At 41.4% G+C, this 18367-nt stretch overlaps 1 protein-coding gene across 2 annotated transcripts in view; it reads left to right on the top strand.

Moving 5' to 3' along the window:
* Nucleotides 1–18367, top strand: part of large2 (LARGE xylosyl- and glucuronyltransferase 2) — a 117967-nt gene that overhangs the window by 73365 nt on the left and 26235 nt on the right. Inside the window, exons 1-2 of one of the 2 annotated variants that reach the window (XM_063469837.1) lie at nucleotides 2830–2990; nucleotides 17829–18051. In XM_063469837.1, the coding sequence (XP_063325907.1) occupies nucleotides 17952–18051 (100 nt within the window). In that variant the 5' untranslated portion in view covers nucleotides 2830–2990; nucleotides 17829–17951. Of the gene's footprint in view, nucleotides 1–2829; nucleotides 2991–17828; nucleotides 18052–18367 lie in introns of those variants that run through there. The other variant, XM_063469831.1, reaches the window with a different exon arrangement.

Below are 18367 nucleotides of genomic sequence, written 5' to 3'. Positions count from 1 at the left end.
ATAAAGAAGGGGTGGCTCGAGACTTTGCCCATAACTGTAATGCGCATAATCATGTTTAGTAGTGGACAATATATGTCTGTTACTTTATTTGGAATGTTTTTAAATGGGTTTGTTTTTAGAGGTAAGTTTTTAAATTTGTTTTTCATATAGAAGCTAGAAAAGTTACTCTAATGTAACTATGCTAAAGAATGAACACATGAACTGAAATAAAAATGTATACCGTGCACTATCAAGAGTAAAACAAAAGTACCAAATATATAGGAAGTGTATTTAGAGTTGGAGTGTGCAGCCATAAAAATGGCTTTAATTCCAAAACAGATGATGCAAATTTTTGATTCGTTGATTTAAAATTCACTGTGGTGGTCCACAGAGGCAAAATCACTATATTTGTGTTAGTGTCCAAAAACATGTGGATAGAAAAAGAATAAAAACACAATAAATCTCCTTGAAGCTACATTACCAATCCAACAATAGAACTCATTTTGTTCTTTGTTATTAGTTTTTGAACAACATCGGAGCTCCACTACACAGAGGAGGAAGCTACTGTGTGTCAGGCTTTAATGCATCACAGCTACATATTAGTAGACTAAGATTTATTTTTAAATTAGATTAACTGATAATTAAAGATGATATTTGTGTGTGTAGCAGTGAAAAAAATGTCCCCTCGTAAGCTCCTGAAATGCTAAAGGAAGCAGGTAGATTTCCCAGAGCTGTGTTCACAGTTTACATAGCAGGCAGTTGTTCCAGATGTTCCAGACACTCATGTGCAAAGTTGAGTTTCCCCGGGGCCGTGACTTCAGATGGAGTGTGTGAGCTGTTTCCGGAGAAGAGATAAGAGCCGTAGTCGGTTCCCAGCCTCCCCGCCGATCCACTCTGCTGATCTGCGTCCTTAATGAAGCATCTATCAGCAGAGCTTGGTTAGCTCAGGTATGCAGCGTGCTCAGACTGGTTCTTGGCACGCTCCTCCCCAACACTGTAGGTCTGTGTACACTGTAATTATAGAGCACTCCCTCCCTCATGGTGCTTTTGTTATCATGGCGCTTACCTTCATGCCTGCAGGCACAGAAAAACAACAGATGATCCAGGATGAATTTACTCGAATAACATTTGGCAAACTATAAAACAAAAAGTAAATCGCTGTCTGTTGATTGCAGGTCTAGTTCTTTAAGGGAATGCGTGCCTGGATTATGCAAGTCACGGCCGGAGTAAATGAAAAGAAAAGCCAAGTTTCCTGCTTGGTTATACATTAAACTAGTTGAAGGTCTGAACCTAATCTTCAGTGTCGAGCGGTATCACAGAGTTGTGTGTGAATAAAATACTAAATCATTTTCCTCAGTGAGCAACAGTGCGGTGTTGGTGTAACCTTCACTGTCATTTACCGCAGTAATACTGCAGGGCAAAAGTGATAGTACTGACTGATCCAGGTGTTACCCACACCAAAGTTTTGTGTGACCATGTTGACTTACAGCCTCGACTCAAAGCTGAGTTAGCCAGAGTTCTGCCTATGATGGGCCAGATATGACGTGTGTTAAGACATTTGAGCCACTGTGCAGATGTGGCCCAGGATATAATTCTTGCAACACAAGTCAAGCACTTCACTTCATTGGCAGGCAAATGAACCTGTAGGTACAATGTAATCTGCATGCATGACCTTCAGCTATAAGGACATAATGAAGGTTAGTTGCTTTATGTAGACTTCTTGCAGGCTTTCAGTCAGGTTACTGAGTGATATTTGTAAAGCTTTACACTTTGATTCTGTACCTTTACAGTTATCACTTGAGGTCGGTGTGATGGTTATCAGCACATCCTTTACATCCTAGAAATAGTGAGTTGGACCTGTAGTGGATTAGACTGGTTTGCCCTTTATTTGGCCCAATCATCTGGACATAGCTAATAGGCACTTGCTCGTGTCATTTAACATGCTAATTTCTCTTGCTTTATAAGGACACATAGACTAAAAATCTAAGTCTCTTAACCCAATCCAAAGCCATGAGATACTCTATGGCAGGGTTGTCCAACTCGAGTCCTCGAGAGCTACCGTCCTGCAGCTTTTAGATGCATCCCTACTGCAACACAGCTGAATGAAATGGTTGGATGCCATCACATTTGGCAAAGCTGTTGTGTGTCACAACAAGGATGCATCTAAAAGCTGCAGGGTGGTAGCTCTCGAGGACTGGAGTTAGGGTATGTGACTTTTGGCTTTTGCACATTCTAATCCCAGGTCTTGGCAACTGGCTAAAAAAAAGGTCTACCAAAAAACAAAAAACTTCCAAAAACAATTAACTTATCTTACAGCTGTTAGTTCAGCTTCTGGTACAGTTATCTAGTACATGTATGAAATGTCATGTGTTTCCTGGACTGGATAAGAGATGCAGTCTTATTCTGTTCTAGCTGGGTTTTTAGTCTGATTATGGTCCAACAGCAGTCACATATTGCTGACCAGTGGCAGGTGTATTCAGGCTATGCAAAAAGCCCACCCTGTGAAAAACTGATCCTCACGTCTTTTGAATTCCACAGTTTTTTTTAAAGCTTCTTCTCCCACAAAGCTTCTCTCTTGTGTTCTTGACAGCAAGTAAGGCGACACCGCTTCTTTCCCTCTGTCATTTCTCCTCTTTCTACCTTTCTCTCTCTCTGAAGGAGCTCAACTCTTTTCTTGCAAAAGCCAGAGGAGGACAGCAGGGAGAGGTGGGGGCTGAAATCAGAGCCATTGCCTTGGAGGTGGAGGCGATTTATAGCGTGTTTGTGCAGGAAGAGGAGGAGGAGCAGTGGGAGGAGAGCAGGCAGAGTGAAGGAAAGGAGGGCACGAAGCAGTGACAGAGGGTGAAGAACTGGGACAAAAGTCTGTCGAGAGAGAAAAGAACTCTGGAGTTTATTGTTGGAGCTTTGAAAGAGGAGGATTAGAAGGAGGGAATGAGGAGGGCTTGATTCACTCTATGCAGCTGAATTTGGATTTGCAGCCACATGCTGAGTGCAGGAGAGGAAAAACCCAGGTACGGCGACAGGGTAAAGGTCGCTTCTGCTCTTTCTGCGTGTGTGTTTTAAAGGTTTTATACTGGCTTGTTTCTGCATCGTCCGTCTGCTCTGTTTATGTATTCAATTCAAGAAATTATACGACGTAAAGGAAACTGTGAAGCGTTACAGGAGTGAAATAACCAACATGCAGTGCTGTTAGCAAAGATTTAAACCCATCTGTGTCCGGTCCCATTGTCGTTCAGCTTCTTCTCCTCAGGTTTCTGCCTTTGTGTCCAGAGCTGTGTTTTCACAGACAAAATGCATTTACTCGTTTGTCTTTGGGATGTGATTATAAGGCACCTTATAATACACCTGCTCAGAGTACTGTAGGTGGAGGAGGATTTCATTACATTCAGACATGCTGTGTGATCTTGCCTCTGTTGGTTTCACCCGTCCTCGTGGATGTTTTTGATTTACTTTGTCCTAGGTTTTCACATTTGTCACTTACAGTTCTGCCCTGCAGTACAATGAAGCTGAACGTAATATAGTTGGAGAGTGTGCAACGCTCAAAAGTGACATTCAGAAACTCTGCAGTGACATTTATTTCTTAAAAGGGTAGCCCTGTTTCTAAGGATAGGTTTCATTCCTCTGTAGTATTTGTCGTCCACCGTAAACAGATTTGCTTTGATCTCTCTTAACTCTGAGCAACACGAGCAGCTTTCTGTGGCCTTTGTCTCAAATACTGCGTTATAGAAACTATTCCTACACCCATTCTTTTTCTCTATATATGGTTAACCATGCACCCTCGCAAAGATTTATGTGTGAATAGTTATTAAGTTATTCAACTTCTTTACATCCACCATCACGACAATGATTAGCTGAGCTGAGGGTTAGGGGTAGCTTTACCTTTTTCCAGTATACGCCGATCCCAAATCGTAAACTCAAGAACAATAAGGCCACAGATGCATATCGGAGACTTGGTCTGAGTTATGTTATAGTCTCTGTTTGTTTTAGACTATTTGTTTAGCACGTGGTGCATTTGTTAAACATGTCTCCCAGTAAGTTTATTCAAGCACTATAAAGGTTGGTTGTATTTACTGGAGTATTTAAATGGGAAATGTATTTTCATTATGAAATAAGCATGGATTGCAGAGTTTAATGGATGTGGAATAATGGCACCATTGATCTACAGCTTTGAAGCTTCAGATGTCACTGGGTGTGAAATCTCATGGGAGAATAAAGGCTTCATAATGCAAAGAAAACAGAAAGAAGATGGGTTGAAGAGTGGGGCGTGACTTGTTGCTCAACTTTTTGACTCGTTGCTAATTTATTTGGCAGTTTGTTACTTTAAAATTAACATTTTTAAAAAGGAAATCTAATGTTACTTAGCATGTAACATGCTCTGCAGGACTACATGACAAATTTAAGAACCCAACAGTATGTAAAATATGTTCAGTTAAGTGTACTGCAGATTGCCACAATTCTAAAATTCTGCATCAATGAGAGGAGCTAAGTAATAATCAACAGTATGAAAAATGTAAATGAAAGTTAATTTATGTTTTAAACTTACAGGTCAGGAAGAAAAATTTGAGATATATTAGAAAAATAAAAAGCTGAATAATTCTTCCACCACAGCAATAAATCACGCTAAAGAGTTTTCTGGTATGAAGGATTGGAGTAAAACTCTTCAGTACTTTGAGTAATTTCTGACATGGACCTCCCAGGGTTAATGTCGAGGCTCCAAAACTACTTGCACTGATTGGCAAAGGTTTACAGTTTGATTGAGGATTGGGTTCATTACCAATGATGGTGAGAACTCTTTAAATTAGCAATAATTAAGACACATAGTTGTATTTGAAAAAATAATGTCTATAGCCATTTTTTAAAGTGTAAAATGAAAATTGTGGCTCAGCTCATCTGTGAAAGAGCGAAACAAAGACACAGAAAGAGAGACAATGTATCATTGTCAGTTCCAGCTCTTGTCTGTGGGAGTACAGGGAAATGAAATGAAAAAGGTCGTTCCTGGTCACAAACCCACTAATCCCACCTCAGCTTACTCTGATACATCACAAAGAAACACTCTTGACCTGACAGAGCAGTCAGCACACTGACAGTACAGCTGATTAAATCCTGACCTAATGGAATCAAAGGAAAATCAATGGGGAATGAGCAGTACCTTACTCAGGAATGATTACGGGATCTCTGTAAATAATTAATAATAATAATAATAAAGTAAGGAGAAGAAATGTTCACAAAGGACAAAGTGTCTGCTCTGAACTGACATTAAATTTGCTGTGCTAATTTGTTAAATGGCATGAAATGGAAAATAGAACTGAGGCTGATGGGAATGCTGGATGGAGTGGAGCATGAGGAGGGCTCTGAGAAAAGCTCGAGGGGCGAGAGTTTCTTCACTTCATCTTCTGGCTTCATGATAGCACCAACTTCTCATAGCATCAGCTTGTCGAGATTTTTCTCTAGAACCAACAACAACAACCTTATTTGCTAAAAGAAGAAAGGGCATGTGTTCACTGAAGTTTATTTTGACTGTCAGTAAATACTAAATAATGAAAGTATTACAAGTGGCATCGATATTGAAACTTCATGAACGTAATGTTGTTTATCCTTTGCAGCAGCTGGCTGAGTGGACAAACATGGGCTAATGGCCTCCTCCTTCCTGGTTTTTGTTGAGCTAGAGCAAAAAGAAAAGATATTGATGTGTGTCATCATGTGTATCAACACAAAATTATAGAATGAAAGTTTTCAGAAAATGCAGCCATGGGGACTCGGCATTGTGGTTGATGTTAATCATGGTAGAAACAAAATATCACCATAGCTGTCTCCCTGTCGATGTCCAACGAGCTATCCCCGGTAGTTTCACCGTTCAAGCTGTGCTCTCTAACTATTCGATATGTTACTTCAATCTGTTTGACTAAACGCTGCAAAGGCACCTTAAATATGATCTTTTTCATTTGGGTCATTGACCTTGCCGGCTTAACGGAACTGCCACAAACAGACTTTTTGTATTCATCTTTTTAAATGTTTTAAATTTGAGTTTTATTTGCTCATAGCATGTCTCCTCTGTTGCACTGAGTTGAATAATAGAGCCGGTGTGTTTTACAGAGGAAAAATCTGTGCTAAAGAAAAAGGTTTGTCTCTCTAGAGAAGCTGCAGTGAAAAGAGTGCACGTGTCAAGGCTTTGAGTGCAACTCATGGAGCAAAGGGTGGAAACTGGGTGGAAAGACTCTGAAACACGATGAACATTGATGCCAGAGGGAAAGGATGGAGAAAGTTTTCCTTTTCTTCACACTGACATTTGACTCTGCCTCTATACAGAAATTCTGAAAAATGATGCTGGTGAACAAACCTGAGCAGCAGATTGGTGATACTGGACAAGGCTCTTAGAAGGAGGTGGTTTTAGATTTCACTCAGTCTGTTGTTGCTGTCTGATTTAGTGAGTGAATGTTGACCATAGCCAAGAAAGACAGCATGTCCCAGAACGCCGGTCCAATTCTGATCCAACTTTAAATAGGACATATTATTTCACTTCCCCATCAGGGAAAACCTTTATATAGCTTTTTATGCATGTAAACGTCCACAGACAACAGATCTGTGTTCTCATACAGAAAACCCTGTTGTTGAACTACCTCAGTGCCTTGTTGGTTGCCATGGCTTTTCCCCTACTACTTATCTGGTAGTGGGGGAAAAGTTTTGATATGCCATCACATAAAGTATGGCAACTGCCTCACTTTTATATACTTATACTCAAAGCCAGTCCTGCTAAATGTCTCAGATATACAAATATCACATTTTCCAGCTGCTAGCTGCAAAAATTAACACAAGGGCTTAAAAGGTCAAAGGTCAGGTTTTCCAAAAATCTTGTGAGTGCAATAAGTCAAGAAAGAAGACCTTTCTCTGCACTCACTGTTTATACATGACTGTGCATTTAATCATGAATTATTATTCATCTCTGGCTCTTTTGTCCCGTCTTCCTCCCCTCACCCTGGCTGCCCCTCCCTGAGCCTGGTTCTGCCGAAGGTTTCTTCCTGTCAAAAGGGAGGTTTTCCTTTCCACTGTTGCCAAAGCGTTTGTTCATAGGTGCCCATGTGAGGTTTCCTCTCTTTTCCTCTGCATTATTTTAGGGTCTTTACTAGGGCTGTTTGATATAACGATATATATCGGATGACGATATAAAAACGTCTATCGTTTCCTATCACGCTATCGTTTGTTTCGTGGTGTCGTGAAATAAACTGTTTACAGCAATATTTGTTCATCGTTTTGACGGTCACTGTAGCGGCTATATTAGTTTCTTAAAGTTCTCTCTTTCTCTTATATTTAATATAACCACACTACAGACAGACAAGCACCTGTTTTTACGTGTTGTCGTTAGCTACAATGATGGTAAAACCATCGCGTGGCTCTGCTGTCCGCTTGTTTGTTTTCCACGTAAACCTTTCATAATAAAGCTCAAGATCCTGTTGAGACTTTTCAAAATAAACTGACTCACGTGAAAGATGCAGAGAGTTTACGGATGAGAAGCAAAAAAAGAGCCGTCAGGTGCTAAAAAATAAACCTTAGACTCAAACGTTAGAACAGGCTTTTTCCGCAGCACGCCGTGTAATAAATACTCACAAAGAAAACGGCGGCCATTACAACTTATGTCTAAAAATGTATCGTTTCATGCATCAGTTAAAACACTCGACTCTAGGTCCATGACGCCCAGCTGGAAACACTTCATGCAAGTCGAGCTGCCCGAGATTCACAGAATTTACAGAAAATGTTAAATTTTTGTGATTTATATCGTTATCGGAACTTTAGATGTCTTATATCGGGATATGAGATTTTGGTCATATCGCACAGCCCTAGTCTTTACTTTATAATTTAAAGCACTTAAAGGCAACTGTTGTTGTGGTTTGGCACAGTATAAATAAAGCTGAGTTGAAGTGACCTGGGATTTTCAAATTGTCAGCATTGGTGCATTTCCTAGAAATCCGTGACCTCGACCTAAACATTAGAGGTCAAGTTTTCTCAAAATCTTGTGAATGCAATAACTTGAGAAGAAGACAACATAGAAATTGATACGAGAGGTGTGTCTACTAATAACCTGGGGTGTAGCAGTGGTGGTTGCTAGGACTTTTTAATAATAATATCATTTAGTAAGAGAAAAAAGTAACTGCACCGGAGAGGAAGCCAATATTCTTCACAACACTGTTCGTCCCCTCCATACTCGTGGATAGTTTGAGATCCTTATAGTTATAAAAAGCAATGTTGCCTCGAAAGTTGAGATGGTTGTGTGTTCATGAAGCATGCTGAAGCCGGCAGAAGAAAAGAAAGACACTGTTAATGAAAAGGAAAAACTAATACGGGGCCCTCCTGCCTGCTATGAAATCAACACTTTCAATGATCAGAAGCTGGGAGGGATAATTGGGTTACTGTATATATAATAACACAGTGTGTGGTGATTGCTGCTCTCAGTTTACAGATAGTATTTCCTTGTTTTTCCTCATTACCTATTTATGGGTTAAAGAGGATCAGCTTTTATTGTTAGCATAATGTAAAGCAGTGCCTCTTCTGCCAAGGTTGTTGACAGCCATCGAGTAGTCGTGTGAGGGGAGCTTTGAGCGCTCTTGAGGTCTTCCTGCACGTGGGTCAGGGAGCTGAATAGAGGATGAGTGGAGTTGATTATTGGTCTCCACTCTTATCTCTCTCCTCTAATGCAGAAGCATCTGCTGACTATTCCCTTAATCAGGACTATCCTCTTTGTGATTAGCTTAGGGCTAAAAGAGCTCCTCACTCACAACGAGGACACGCCCACTGCACTAAAGCTTTGCTCTGGGTTCCTAATTGCATTATCATATGTTGTGTGTGAAGACTGATGGGCAGAGGTGGGTAGTAACGAGTTACATTTACTCCGTTACATTTACTTGAGTAAGTTTTTGAAAAAAAATGTACTTTTAAAGTTTTTTGCACGATACTTTTTACTTTTACTTGAGTACATTTGTGAAGAAGAAACGGTACTTTTACTCCGCTACATTTGGCAATATTCGACTCGTTACTTTAAAAAAAAAGATTAATTTCACACATTACATAATTCTGCTAATAATGGATCATGCCGCCAGTGGAGTTGTCTGTAACTCTTTTACCAATCAGATGTGGCCATGCAGTCACATGACCAGTTTGAAACTGTGGCGGGCAGAGCGGCCCAAGCGTTTTAAAGTAGCGGACACACGGAAAGAAGAAAGACATGAAAACATGGCAGAGCCAACTGTCTCCGCTAGAACTGAAGAGGATGAACACCCTTGGCCTCATATACAAAGATTGTTTCGCTTAAAAGCAACAGCTATGTCTTCAGTGTCGGTGTCTTCAGTGCGAGCCAAAACAAACCGACTTTTCAGCGTGAAAAAACTCAACACATGCAACCTGAGGAAACGTGTCGCGGTAAGTTTACTCTAAATATCTTTTTAGCTGTGGTTAGTTGGATGTCAGTCTTGTGTTACAGCAGCTGTGTCTAGCTCGAGCCCCGAGTTTGATTAAGCTAGAATCACGTCATATTTTCGGCGCTACATTGTAGTGGGATAAGTTTGTGGGTGTTGTTTCCGCAGCTTTTAACTGCTCGTTGGTTAGCTAGCATAAGCTATAAGCTAACAGCTAGCCTGGTTAATGACGCTAGAGTTCCACGCACATGCAAACAGCTCGTCTCTACTGCTTTAACTGTTAAAACACAAGGCAATACTGCGGCTGACAGGGTTTATTATGTGAAACAGCAGCTTGTTTAGTTTAAACAGTCTGCATTAGGCTGGGCAAACACTGTGCGATTTTTTTCAGTCGCGTTACTCAGCTCCTGCTCAAACTGTACGATTGAATCTCAGGGGTTAGAAGTTCATAGGTCACGATGCAGGGTCTCACACTATACGGCCTGATGCTCTGATGCGACCTGAGTGCTCAAACTGTGCGTCCATAACATGAAGGTTGTCATACAAAATCTGTCTCTCGCTCTCCCTCTCTGTCTTTCTCTCACACACACACACACACACACACACACACACACACACACACACCCACCATCAACTTTGCTAAATTACTAATGAAAAACATTGACCAGGCAGCTGCAATTGAGCAGCAATGTCCATCCAACTCTTTTCATGGTTGTTGTAGTCGTGATAATTTTGTGAGGCCACATTGAAAAGCCTCGGATACAGAAGCGTAGAGCTGCCACCCACGCAAAAGAAAAATAGAGCTATATCACGTTATAATGTGAAATGTTTATTGTTCTAACAACATACTTTTCATGTTTGTACAATACACTATTATGTTATTACAGTATACATAATTATCACGTTCGTACATTATAATATTTATATTGTACGAACGTGAAAGGTTTTTTGTTATGACGTGATAATTATGTACATTGTAATAATGTGATAGTATATTGTACAAACATGAAAAGTATATTTGTCTTACATGATAGTGTATTGTTAGAACAATAAACTTTTTACATTATAACGTGATATACTTCTATTTTTCTTTTGCCTGGGTGGCAGCTCTACACTTCCGTACTTGGACGAGCTTGCAAAAGTTCTACAAGTTGTGCCTCCATCACTTGTGTCCAGCTGCATTTCTGTGTTTGCGCGTGCACAGTGTGAGAGGCTGCGTTGACACCCTCATGAGGGGCGACCGGATTTCAAACAGGTTTGATTTTCTTGCGACCATATGATTGATGATCGGGAGCTGGCTGTGAGGTGTTAAACGCTTCTCGTTACCCCACTATGTATACTACACGATGCGCGACACACGATTAAGGTGAAACTCGGGCCGATCACCAAAACACTCGAACGACTGAAAAATCTTCTCAAAATGGGCCAAAAATCGCACAGTGTATGCCCAGCTTTAGGAGGCTAGCTCTATCCGTCTCCCTCCCCTGTGGTTGGAAGGGGCGTGTTTCATCTTTTTGCAGACTGAGGTGTTTGCCTTCTCAGGACAGCCATGCAGAAATTAGAGGCTACATCGCAGCTCCAGTCACGGCTTCCATCACTGTCTTTCTCGTCTTTCCCCAGAGTAACAGCCAAACGGTGCAAGGAGGATCTATTGGCTAGCACTGCTTAGCCTTGCACGTGTTTTTATTTTGAACTTAATCTGGAATTCATTGCAAATTGTTTGTGTGGGATATGAAGGACAAAATTTTGTTTTTCAGCGAGAGTTAGTAAAAAACATCTCCAGTGTGATCAAATTTTCATGCCAGACATCCGCAGCTTGGCAGTCTATACAGCACAATAATGCCTAGGCCTAATTCTTTTGAAAACCATACATCTTTCCACAGGTCTCAACTTCATCAGACATCACCTAGACTCAGAGCTGGATGAGGCCAGCACAAACAGTGGCCTAACCGATGAAGATGATGGATCCATGGGGTCAGGAAAGCCAGAAGCAGGGGAGCTGGAGAGGTACCTTTCATGTCCATTCACTGGAGGTGTGGATCTATTGCATGGCGTTCCTCACATCAAGAAGCTGTCGATCAAAATCAATACAGCTCTTCCTGCATCTGGAGCCTGTGAGGGACTTAGTCATGCAGGACTCCTGTTCACTGCTGAACAGTTACAGCTTCACAGAAAGAACCTTGAGAGCAAACTGCTGCTGAAGCTTAACCATCACTTCACTGAATGAAGAAATGGCACATTTTTGCTAAATATGCAGAAACAGATGCACACTTATACAATTTATGGTAAACTGAGCTGCCTTGTATGAACATATGTTGAAGATGCCTTGTTCTAATGTTTTCTCTGAGGCTGCTGTGCCATTTGGAGCAAAAATGAATATAGTTTACAGCATATCTTGTCACTGGAAATTGTTTGATCTGTTTATATATTATTTACTGTAGGTGTTGGTTAAAAAGGCTTTATGTTGTGAAAAAATGAAATCTGGAAATTAGAATCCTTGTGCCTTATTTTGTTGATGTTTTTACATATATTCTACTTGAAAATACTAAAATTTGTACATTTATTTTTGTTTGTCTGATAGCATTTATTTAAAAAAAATAAATCGGACATTACAACCAGTTACTCACTACTTGAGTAGTCTTTTCACCAAGTACTTTTTTTACTCTTACTTGAGTAACTTTTTTGAAGACTAATATTTAATATTTTAATGTAATGCTACTCTTACTTAAGTACAATTTTTGGATACTCGACCCACCTCTGCTGTCGGGTTTCAATAGAAGGAGAGACTGCCCGTAGGAACGAAGCAAGAGTCACACAAATGATCTGATCCGCTCATTTGAACTTTTTATTTTAACCCAACGTTTGCCACATCAGACCCACCCACCCACCCAGCCATCCATCCACCCACCCAGCCATCCATCCACCCAGCCATCCATCCACCCACCCATCCATCCATCCACCCGTCCATCCACTCATCCATCTACCCACCCAGCCATCCACCCACTCATTCACCCATCCATCCACCCACTCATTCACCCATCCATCCACCATCTATCCACATCAGCAAAATGTTAGATATAGGACTCAAACCTTGGTGCTAAACACCTAGCTTCAAAATCAAGTCTGAACCCCTTAAACAAGCGTTTGAAACAAATAATCCAGGTCAGCCTCTTTGAACGGGTTCTGCTGATGGTGTCGCTCTTTGTGGCAGCAGTTTCTATTTTTACATAATGCGACATTAAGGACTGAAGTGTAAGAATCTCAGAGTCTGTCGTTTTCTGTACAGGGACTTTAGGTTTACATCAGTGGAGCGAGTTCAGGCGGACACGCCTCGCTCTTGTCTTCATACACCAAACACTCCTTTAAACCTGTCCACCCCCCCGACAGTCATCCATATTCTTCTTCTGCTGCTCATCCCTGATCTACAGACTCGTTCTGCCCCCATCAGTAATTCAGTAACACACCAGGTGCTTGACAGGAAAACTTTGTGATGTTTTTCAGAGGATGAATTTTACTGTCTGGTCGATGGGTTTCAGTCCTTTTTGACATAAATGGTTGCACCGGTTTTCCAAAGCCCTCGGCTTTGATTTAATTTGCGGATGAACGAAAGTGAATTGCTGCTTTGGGGACGATAGCAGAGGAATGTTTAGGAATTGTTGCTTCTCTGTGGTTGCTGTGTTATCCTTTAATTTACAGCCATTAGACTGAGTTATCTGTTGTTGTGCCTCCACCCCGGTGCCACCCACACAGCCTCCGCTGTCCCTTCAGTGCTGTTCTCAGCTGCTTCGATGACAGAGGGGGCTGCAGACTGCCGCAGTCCTCCGGTGCTCCCCGCTCACAACGTTTTTACTGCTACAATTAGAGCAGAGAAAACGTTTTGTGCAGCTCCTGCAGAATCAACAAAAGCTGCCTATTAAACACCTCTTTAGTGGCACTGCCCCTCACTTTTATTTCCCCTCTGAGTTTATGGCTGTTAGAGGCGGAGTGTCCAGTACACTGCCACGACCTATAGCTCAGCCTCCACCTCATTTACTTCCTCTCCTTTTTTCTTTTTTTGCTTTTCTCTGAATCTGGTAATCTTCTGCGTACTATGGCTACCTTGCCTCTTCCTTTTCATTTCATTCTTTACCTCCAATTACCTCTGCTCCTCTTTTTTTCTGTTTCCCTTTGATCGTTGTTTTATACACCTCCTTAATCTTCTTTTCATTTCTTTTTCATTGTTTGTCTCATTCCCTAGTACTTTTCCTCTGCTTCCTATGCCCTTTTAACCTCTCTGCTTCCCTTCTTTTCCTCATTCCTTTCTTCCAATCTTCTTTTTCCTTTCCTTTTTCCTGTCTTGACCTTTCCCTTCTCTTTTTATATATTCTTCCTCACATTTTCTCCCGTTTTTCTTCCTCATTTCTCTTCCTTTTTTCTTTACCTGTCCCTTCTTTCTTTTCTTGTTTGTTCCCACTCCCATTTCCTTATCTTTCAAACTTCTTCCCTCTTTATCTCTTTCCCTGTTCTTTTGCTTGCCTCTCTCATTCTCTTTCTTTTTCCCCCGCCACACTTCTCTTCCTTCTCCCCTCTTCTTAATCTTTACTCTCCCTGCTCTCCATCTCAGCTCTCCTCCTCCTCCTTTCTTCCTGTCTCAGCACCTTTCATTGCTCTTAACGACATAGAGCGCATACATCAGCCTCACTAATTAACTCATAAATCATCTCTATGTAGTTGGAAAGTTGAAATGTCTGGCAGAGTGTTGGAGAGCCTTTCAGTGCGCAGTGTGATCCACTTTTACAGCAGATAATTGTTGTGGTTTTAATAATGCATCACTTTAAACCATGTGGGGCTGCACCCACAAATAACAGTTTGGGGTTTTTTTGTGGTTTAAGTCGTCGTAAATTTCTCAGTGTTTCTCCTTCTAGGTTTCGTGGGAATAACGTGGAGTAAAAACTGAATCAACATTTCAATTCAGCTCAAACACCTGACAGAGCTCAGCTCCATTATTAAACAGTCGATTTCCTGGTAAAGTGATTTGTTGGAATCCTGTAACATTTGAGTCAAACAGGTGATGGGAATGTGGGTGGAGTGGACAATTAGCAAGGGAGGGGAAATTATGTTAGGCATGATATCCTGCTAACATTCAGAGTAACACCCAAGAGTTATTGCTCTGACAGCCTTGTTGACCCCACAGCAGCACTAAGCACCACACATTTGTGTTTGTTTGTTTTTTAATTTAAAAAAGCTGCAGTTGCTAAGTTAGCTCATGCATCCTGTTAGGCTGCTGTTACAGTTACCAACTCCATATACTGCTAAAAAAAATTAAGGGAACACTTCAACATTTTTAAGTTGTGGGGTGGGGCGTAGGGGCAATGCCCCCCTTTGGCCACCTTGGTGCCACTCCTGTTGTTGGGAATCGATTACCTTCTTAGACACAGATGTGGCACAAAAATGGTAGGAAGCAGAACAAAAGTTAATTCCTGATGCTAGACACAGTTGATTTAACAAAAACCATTAAGTCTGTCTGGTAGCTGCTCTGGAGCTTTCTATCATATCACGTGGTCACATGGGTTTCCCCGCTAAAGACTGAAAACACTTTTATTAAACATTCTGAAAAATAATGTGTGTGCAGCTGATACGTGAGGATATTTCTTGCAGACAAGTTTTACATATTTGCATGTTTGGATGACAAAAAATACTCAAGTTTATCAGAAATGTGTCAGCAGTACTTCACGTAGTACCAGAGGTTTTGCTTTTTGGGTAATTACAACTTTGCAAATGAATGAAAAGAGGATCAAAAGACTTTCTGCAAAATATATGTTATTAAGGTTTTTAGAGAAGGTAACAATCACTTGGCAGGTTACAGTCATGGTGTGTCAGGATTTAGATTAAATGCATATTGCCCACAAAACAACATAAAGGACGAATACGTGAGAATACAGTCACGAGGAGTGTTAAATGGGCTGCACTTCCACATTCACCAGCTTACACCACACATCAGTGGCACCAGAGATGTTACAGAATTAGATTTTTTTTTTTCATCTTTTTTCCTTAAATAAGGCCTCGTTTCAGACAGATTTAAAATTTCAAACTGAATGTTTGGAGGTTTGTTTGTTTTTAAACATACTTTTTAGACTTTTACACATAAAATATTACCTGTGAATCTGCTGTGTATGACGTATAAAAGGAAACATCACCAGAAATCATTGCTGCACCGCAGTGCGTAAGTATTTGGACGATGCTAATTTGTACTCCACCACCACACAACCAACATGTGACTGAAGTGCAGACGTTAGGCTTTAATTGAAGGGGTTTAATAAAAGCACTGCATTACCTGTTGAGGAATTATAGCCCTTTTTATATGTAGTCCGCGTTTTTTAGAGGCTGAAAATGGGGGACTACAAATGACTGACAGTTTAATGGCCACACAAGCCTGTGTTTAAACGGGCCAAGGAACAAAGTCAGCAGGCGTTTAAGCGCTTCAGTAATGCTTTTAAAATGTAAATTTAGCTCCTAGTTATTAAACGCAGAAATATTCTTGAAGATTTTTCTTCCACGTGAGCTGCAGACTCCAGCACAAAGTTTCCTTCTTTCTGCTACGAGCTTGCTTCCATACTGTTTCCCGCTGGCGGCCCTCTCTTCTCTCCGGGCTTGTGTCTAATTAAAGAGGGATTAATGAATCCCGATGTTAAACAAAGACAGACCTCCCGCTCTAATCAGGCTCACATAGAGAGGGAGGGAGGCAAGCACAGACAGAGCTGGACTGACAAACATGGAGCGCTAAACTGAAACTTGTATGGGACTTTCCCCCTTTTCTGTTTTCTGTGTGTGTGGAGCAAAGTGACTCTTTCTCCTTCTTTCAGTTCAGTTCAGCTTCATCGACTGAAACAGTCATGTGAGCTCTGCACGGTGACTCCAAACCTCAAGCTGAATGCTTTTAAAACATCGACTCTAATGCGTCTGCCTGTAATTATATAGTCAGCTAATCCATGAAGTTCTGCAGATGCAGCTCAGGAGCCTCGTGTTCACATTAAGCAGTGGTTTGATCTTTGCTTTTTGGTTTGAGTATTTCTGTTGCTGACGTCCTGAATTTTCACCACATCGGGCTCCAGTCTTTACCGAGAACGATGTGAAAAACGTTCGGTGTGGCAGAAAGAAACGTCCTGGTGATGAGAGGTCAGAGAGCGATCAGACGTGCTGGAGCTGAAAGGCTACAGTAGCTCACTAAGTCTCCACAGCTGTACTGAGCTGGAAAGCAGCTCAGATTAACAGGATGTCCAACCTGAGGCAGACAGGCATGAGCATGCCAGCCAAGAGCAGCAACTCGATGATACAGTGAACAGAGATGTGGCAAAACTGTGAAGATAAACGCTGAAAAAATGGTAGTGATGAATCACAATAGGGCATCAATCTTTTACCATCCACCAGCTCACCAGCTATTCATTGGTGAGCTAACCAGGCACATTTTCAGACTCTACGTGTTACGTTTGAGTTGAAGTCAAAGATTTTGGACGAGGATTTCCATTTATACAGTTATAACCCAGCCTAGCTGGGATAAAATGGCCTTGTTTCTTTCGTTATCTGTAAGAAACTCATTTTGTTTTGCATTTTAATCAGACTCCTTATTTTATCTTTGAAGGTTCAGAGTCACTCACTGTTTAGACTAAAGAGCACCTTCAGTCAGGGACAAAGTGTGGGCCATGAAGGTGCTGCAGTCAAGTACGTACAGTTACATATTATATAAATATATTGATTTAGTAACAAAAGTGAATAAAACTGGTCACAGGAGGTGGTTACTTTGTGATATTATACATTACTCCTTGAAGCTTGTGGACCAACGACAGGAGTGTCACACATGGCAGCGTTAGCGAGTGCGTCCAGCAGCAGTGTTGTATTTGTAAATGTTTGTGTGATGAAGAGCCAAATTTTAAAAGTTGTCTCTTGGTTTTGTAAAATTGTGTCTCTTTAAGACAGAGGTGCAATAATCGAGGTCGAAAGCAAATATCATTATGAGTGTAACAGGCTGTGAGTGTCGGCCTGGGTTTGGTGAATTTGGGCCATCTCTGAGGACTCTTGGTCGAGGTCTGGCTGTCCTCTGGTACTTTCAGACCGTGTGATTGTGTCTTCTTCTGTGGTTCAGATCTATTACAGATTGGGTCCAGACTTCTTGGAACCGTAAGCTTTCTAACTCAGATAGTAATGAATCACTCATAAGAAATCTGCAGACTGCTTTGGGATGAGACCCAATCAGCTGGGCTGCTGGAATGAAGAGAAATTGTTCTTGGTTTTTAGACGTCCTTGAAAGAAAACAAGCTTGGAAAACTGGACATGTGTCAGTTTTACACATTAAAATCTTGTGAACTCAGCATTTGTTGGTTAAATGGAGATTTTTCTTCAGTAACGACTTGAACTCGGACGGCTCGGTTCTAAGTGTCCTGTTTTGACTCTGTGTTCTTCTCTACTCAGATGAAAGGATGCTGCAGAGACCTGCCGAGGGACTGAGCCCCACCTGATAACCCCCACCCCGCCCCTCCCCTCGTCCTCTTCCCGACCCCTGACCCTCAGAGCCCTCAGTGCCGCTGTCCCATCATGAACCTTCTTTGCCGCGGGCGCCTAAAGCTGCTGGCGGCGTCACTCACAGCCATCGTCCTGCTCACCTGGCTCTACCTTCTGGCTGGAAACCTGGAAAGTGAGTATGAAGAGATTTCAGGATGTGTGCGCTTATTTAAACAGGAAAAACAAAATCACTCAACATGAGTTCTGCCAAGCATTGATCATTACACGGTCCAAACTGAGAATCCACACAGTGTAATTTTCATAGACGCTGGCTTGCGGTCTGGGTCAGACGGCGTCGCAGGAATCCTACCAGCGACAACAACACATCAATTATCAGATGCATTTTGCAGCTCGGCTCAGTTCCCCTTCAGTCTGACTATGAAGTTACATTTTTAAACGCATGGAGGCAGTTTTCTGTTTAGTTTGCTTTTTCATTCTGACATCACAGA

Source organism: Pelmatolapia mariae, linkage group LG1, assembly GCF_036321145.2.
Source record: "Pelmatolapia mariae isolate MD_Pm_ZW linkage group LG1, Pm_UMD_F_2, whole genome shotgun sequence".
NCBI classification, from domain to species: Eukaryota; Metazoa; Chordata; class Actinopteri; order Cichliformes; family Cichlidae; genus Pelmatolapia; species Pelmatolapia mariae.
Note: the sequence above shows the minus strand (reverse complement) of the source record. Positions and strands in the feature narration are given on the sequence as shown.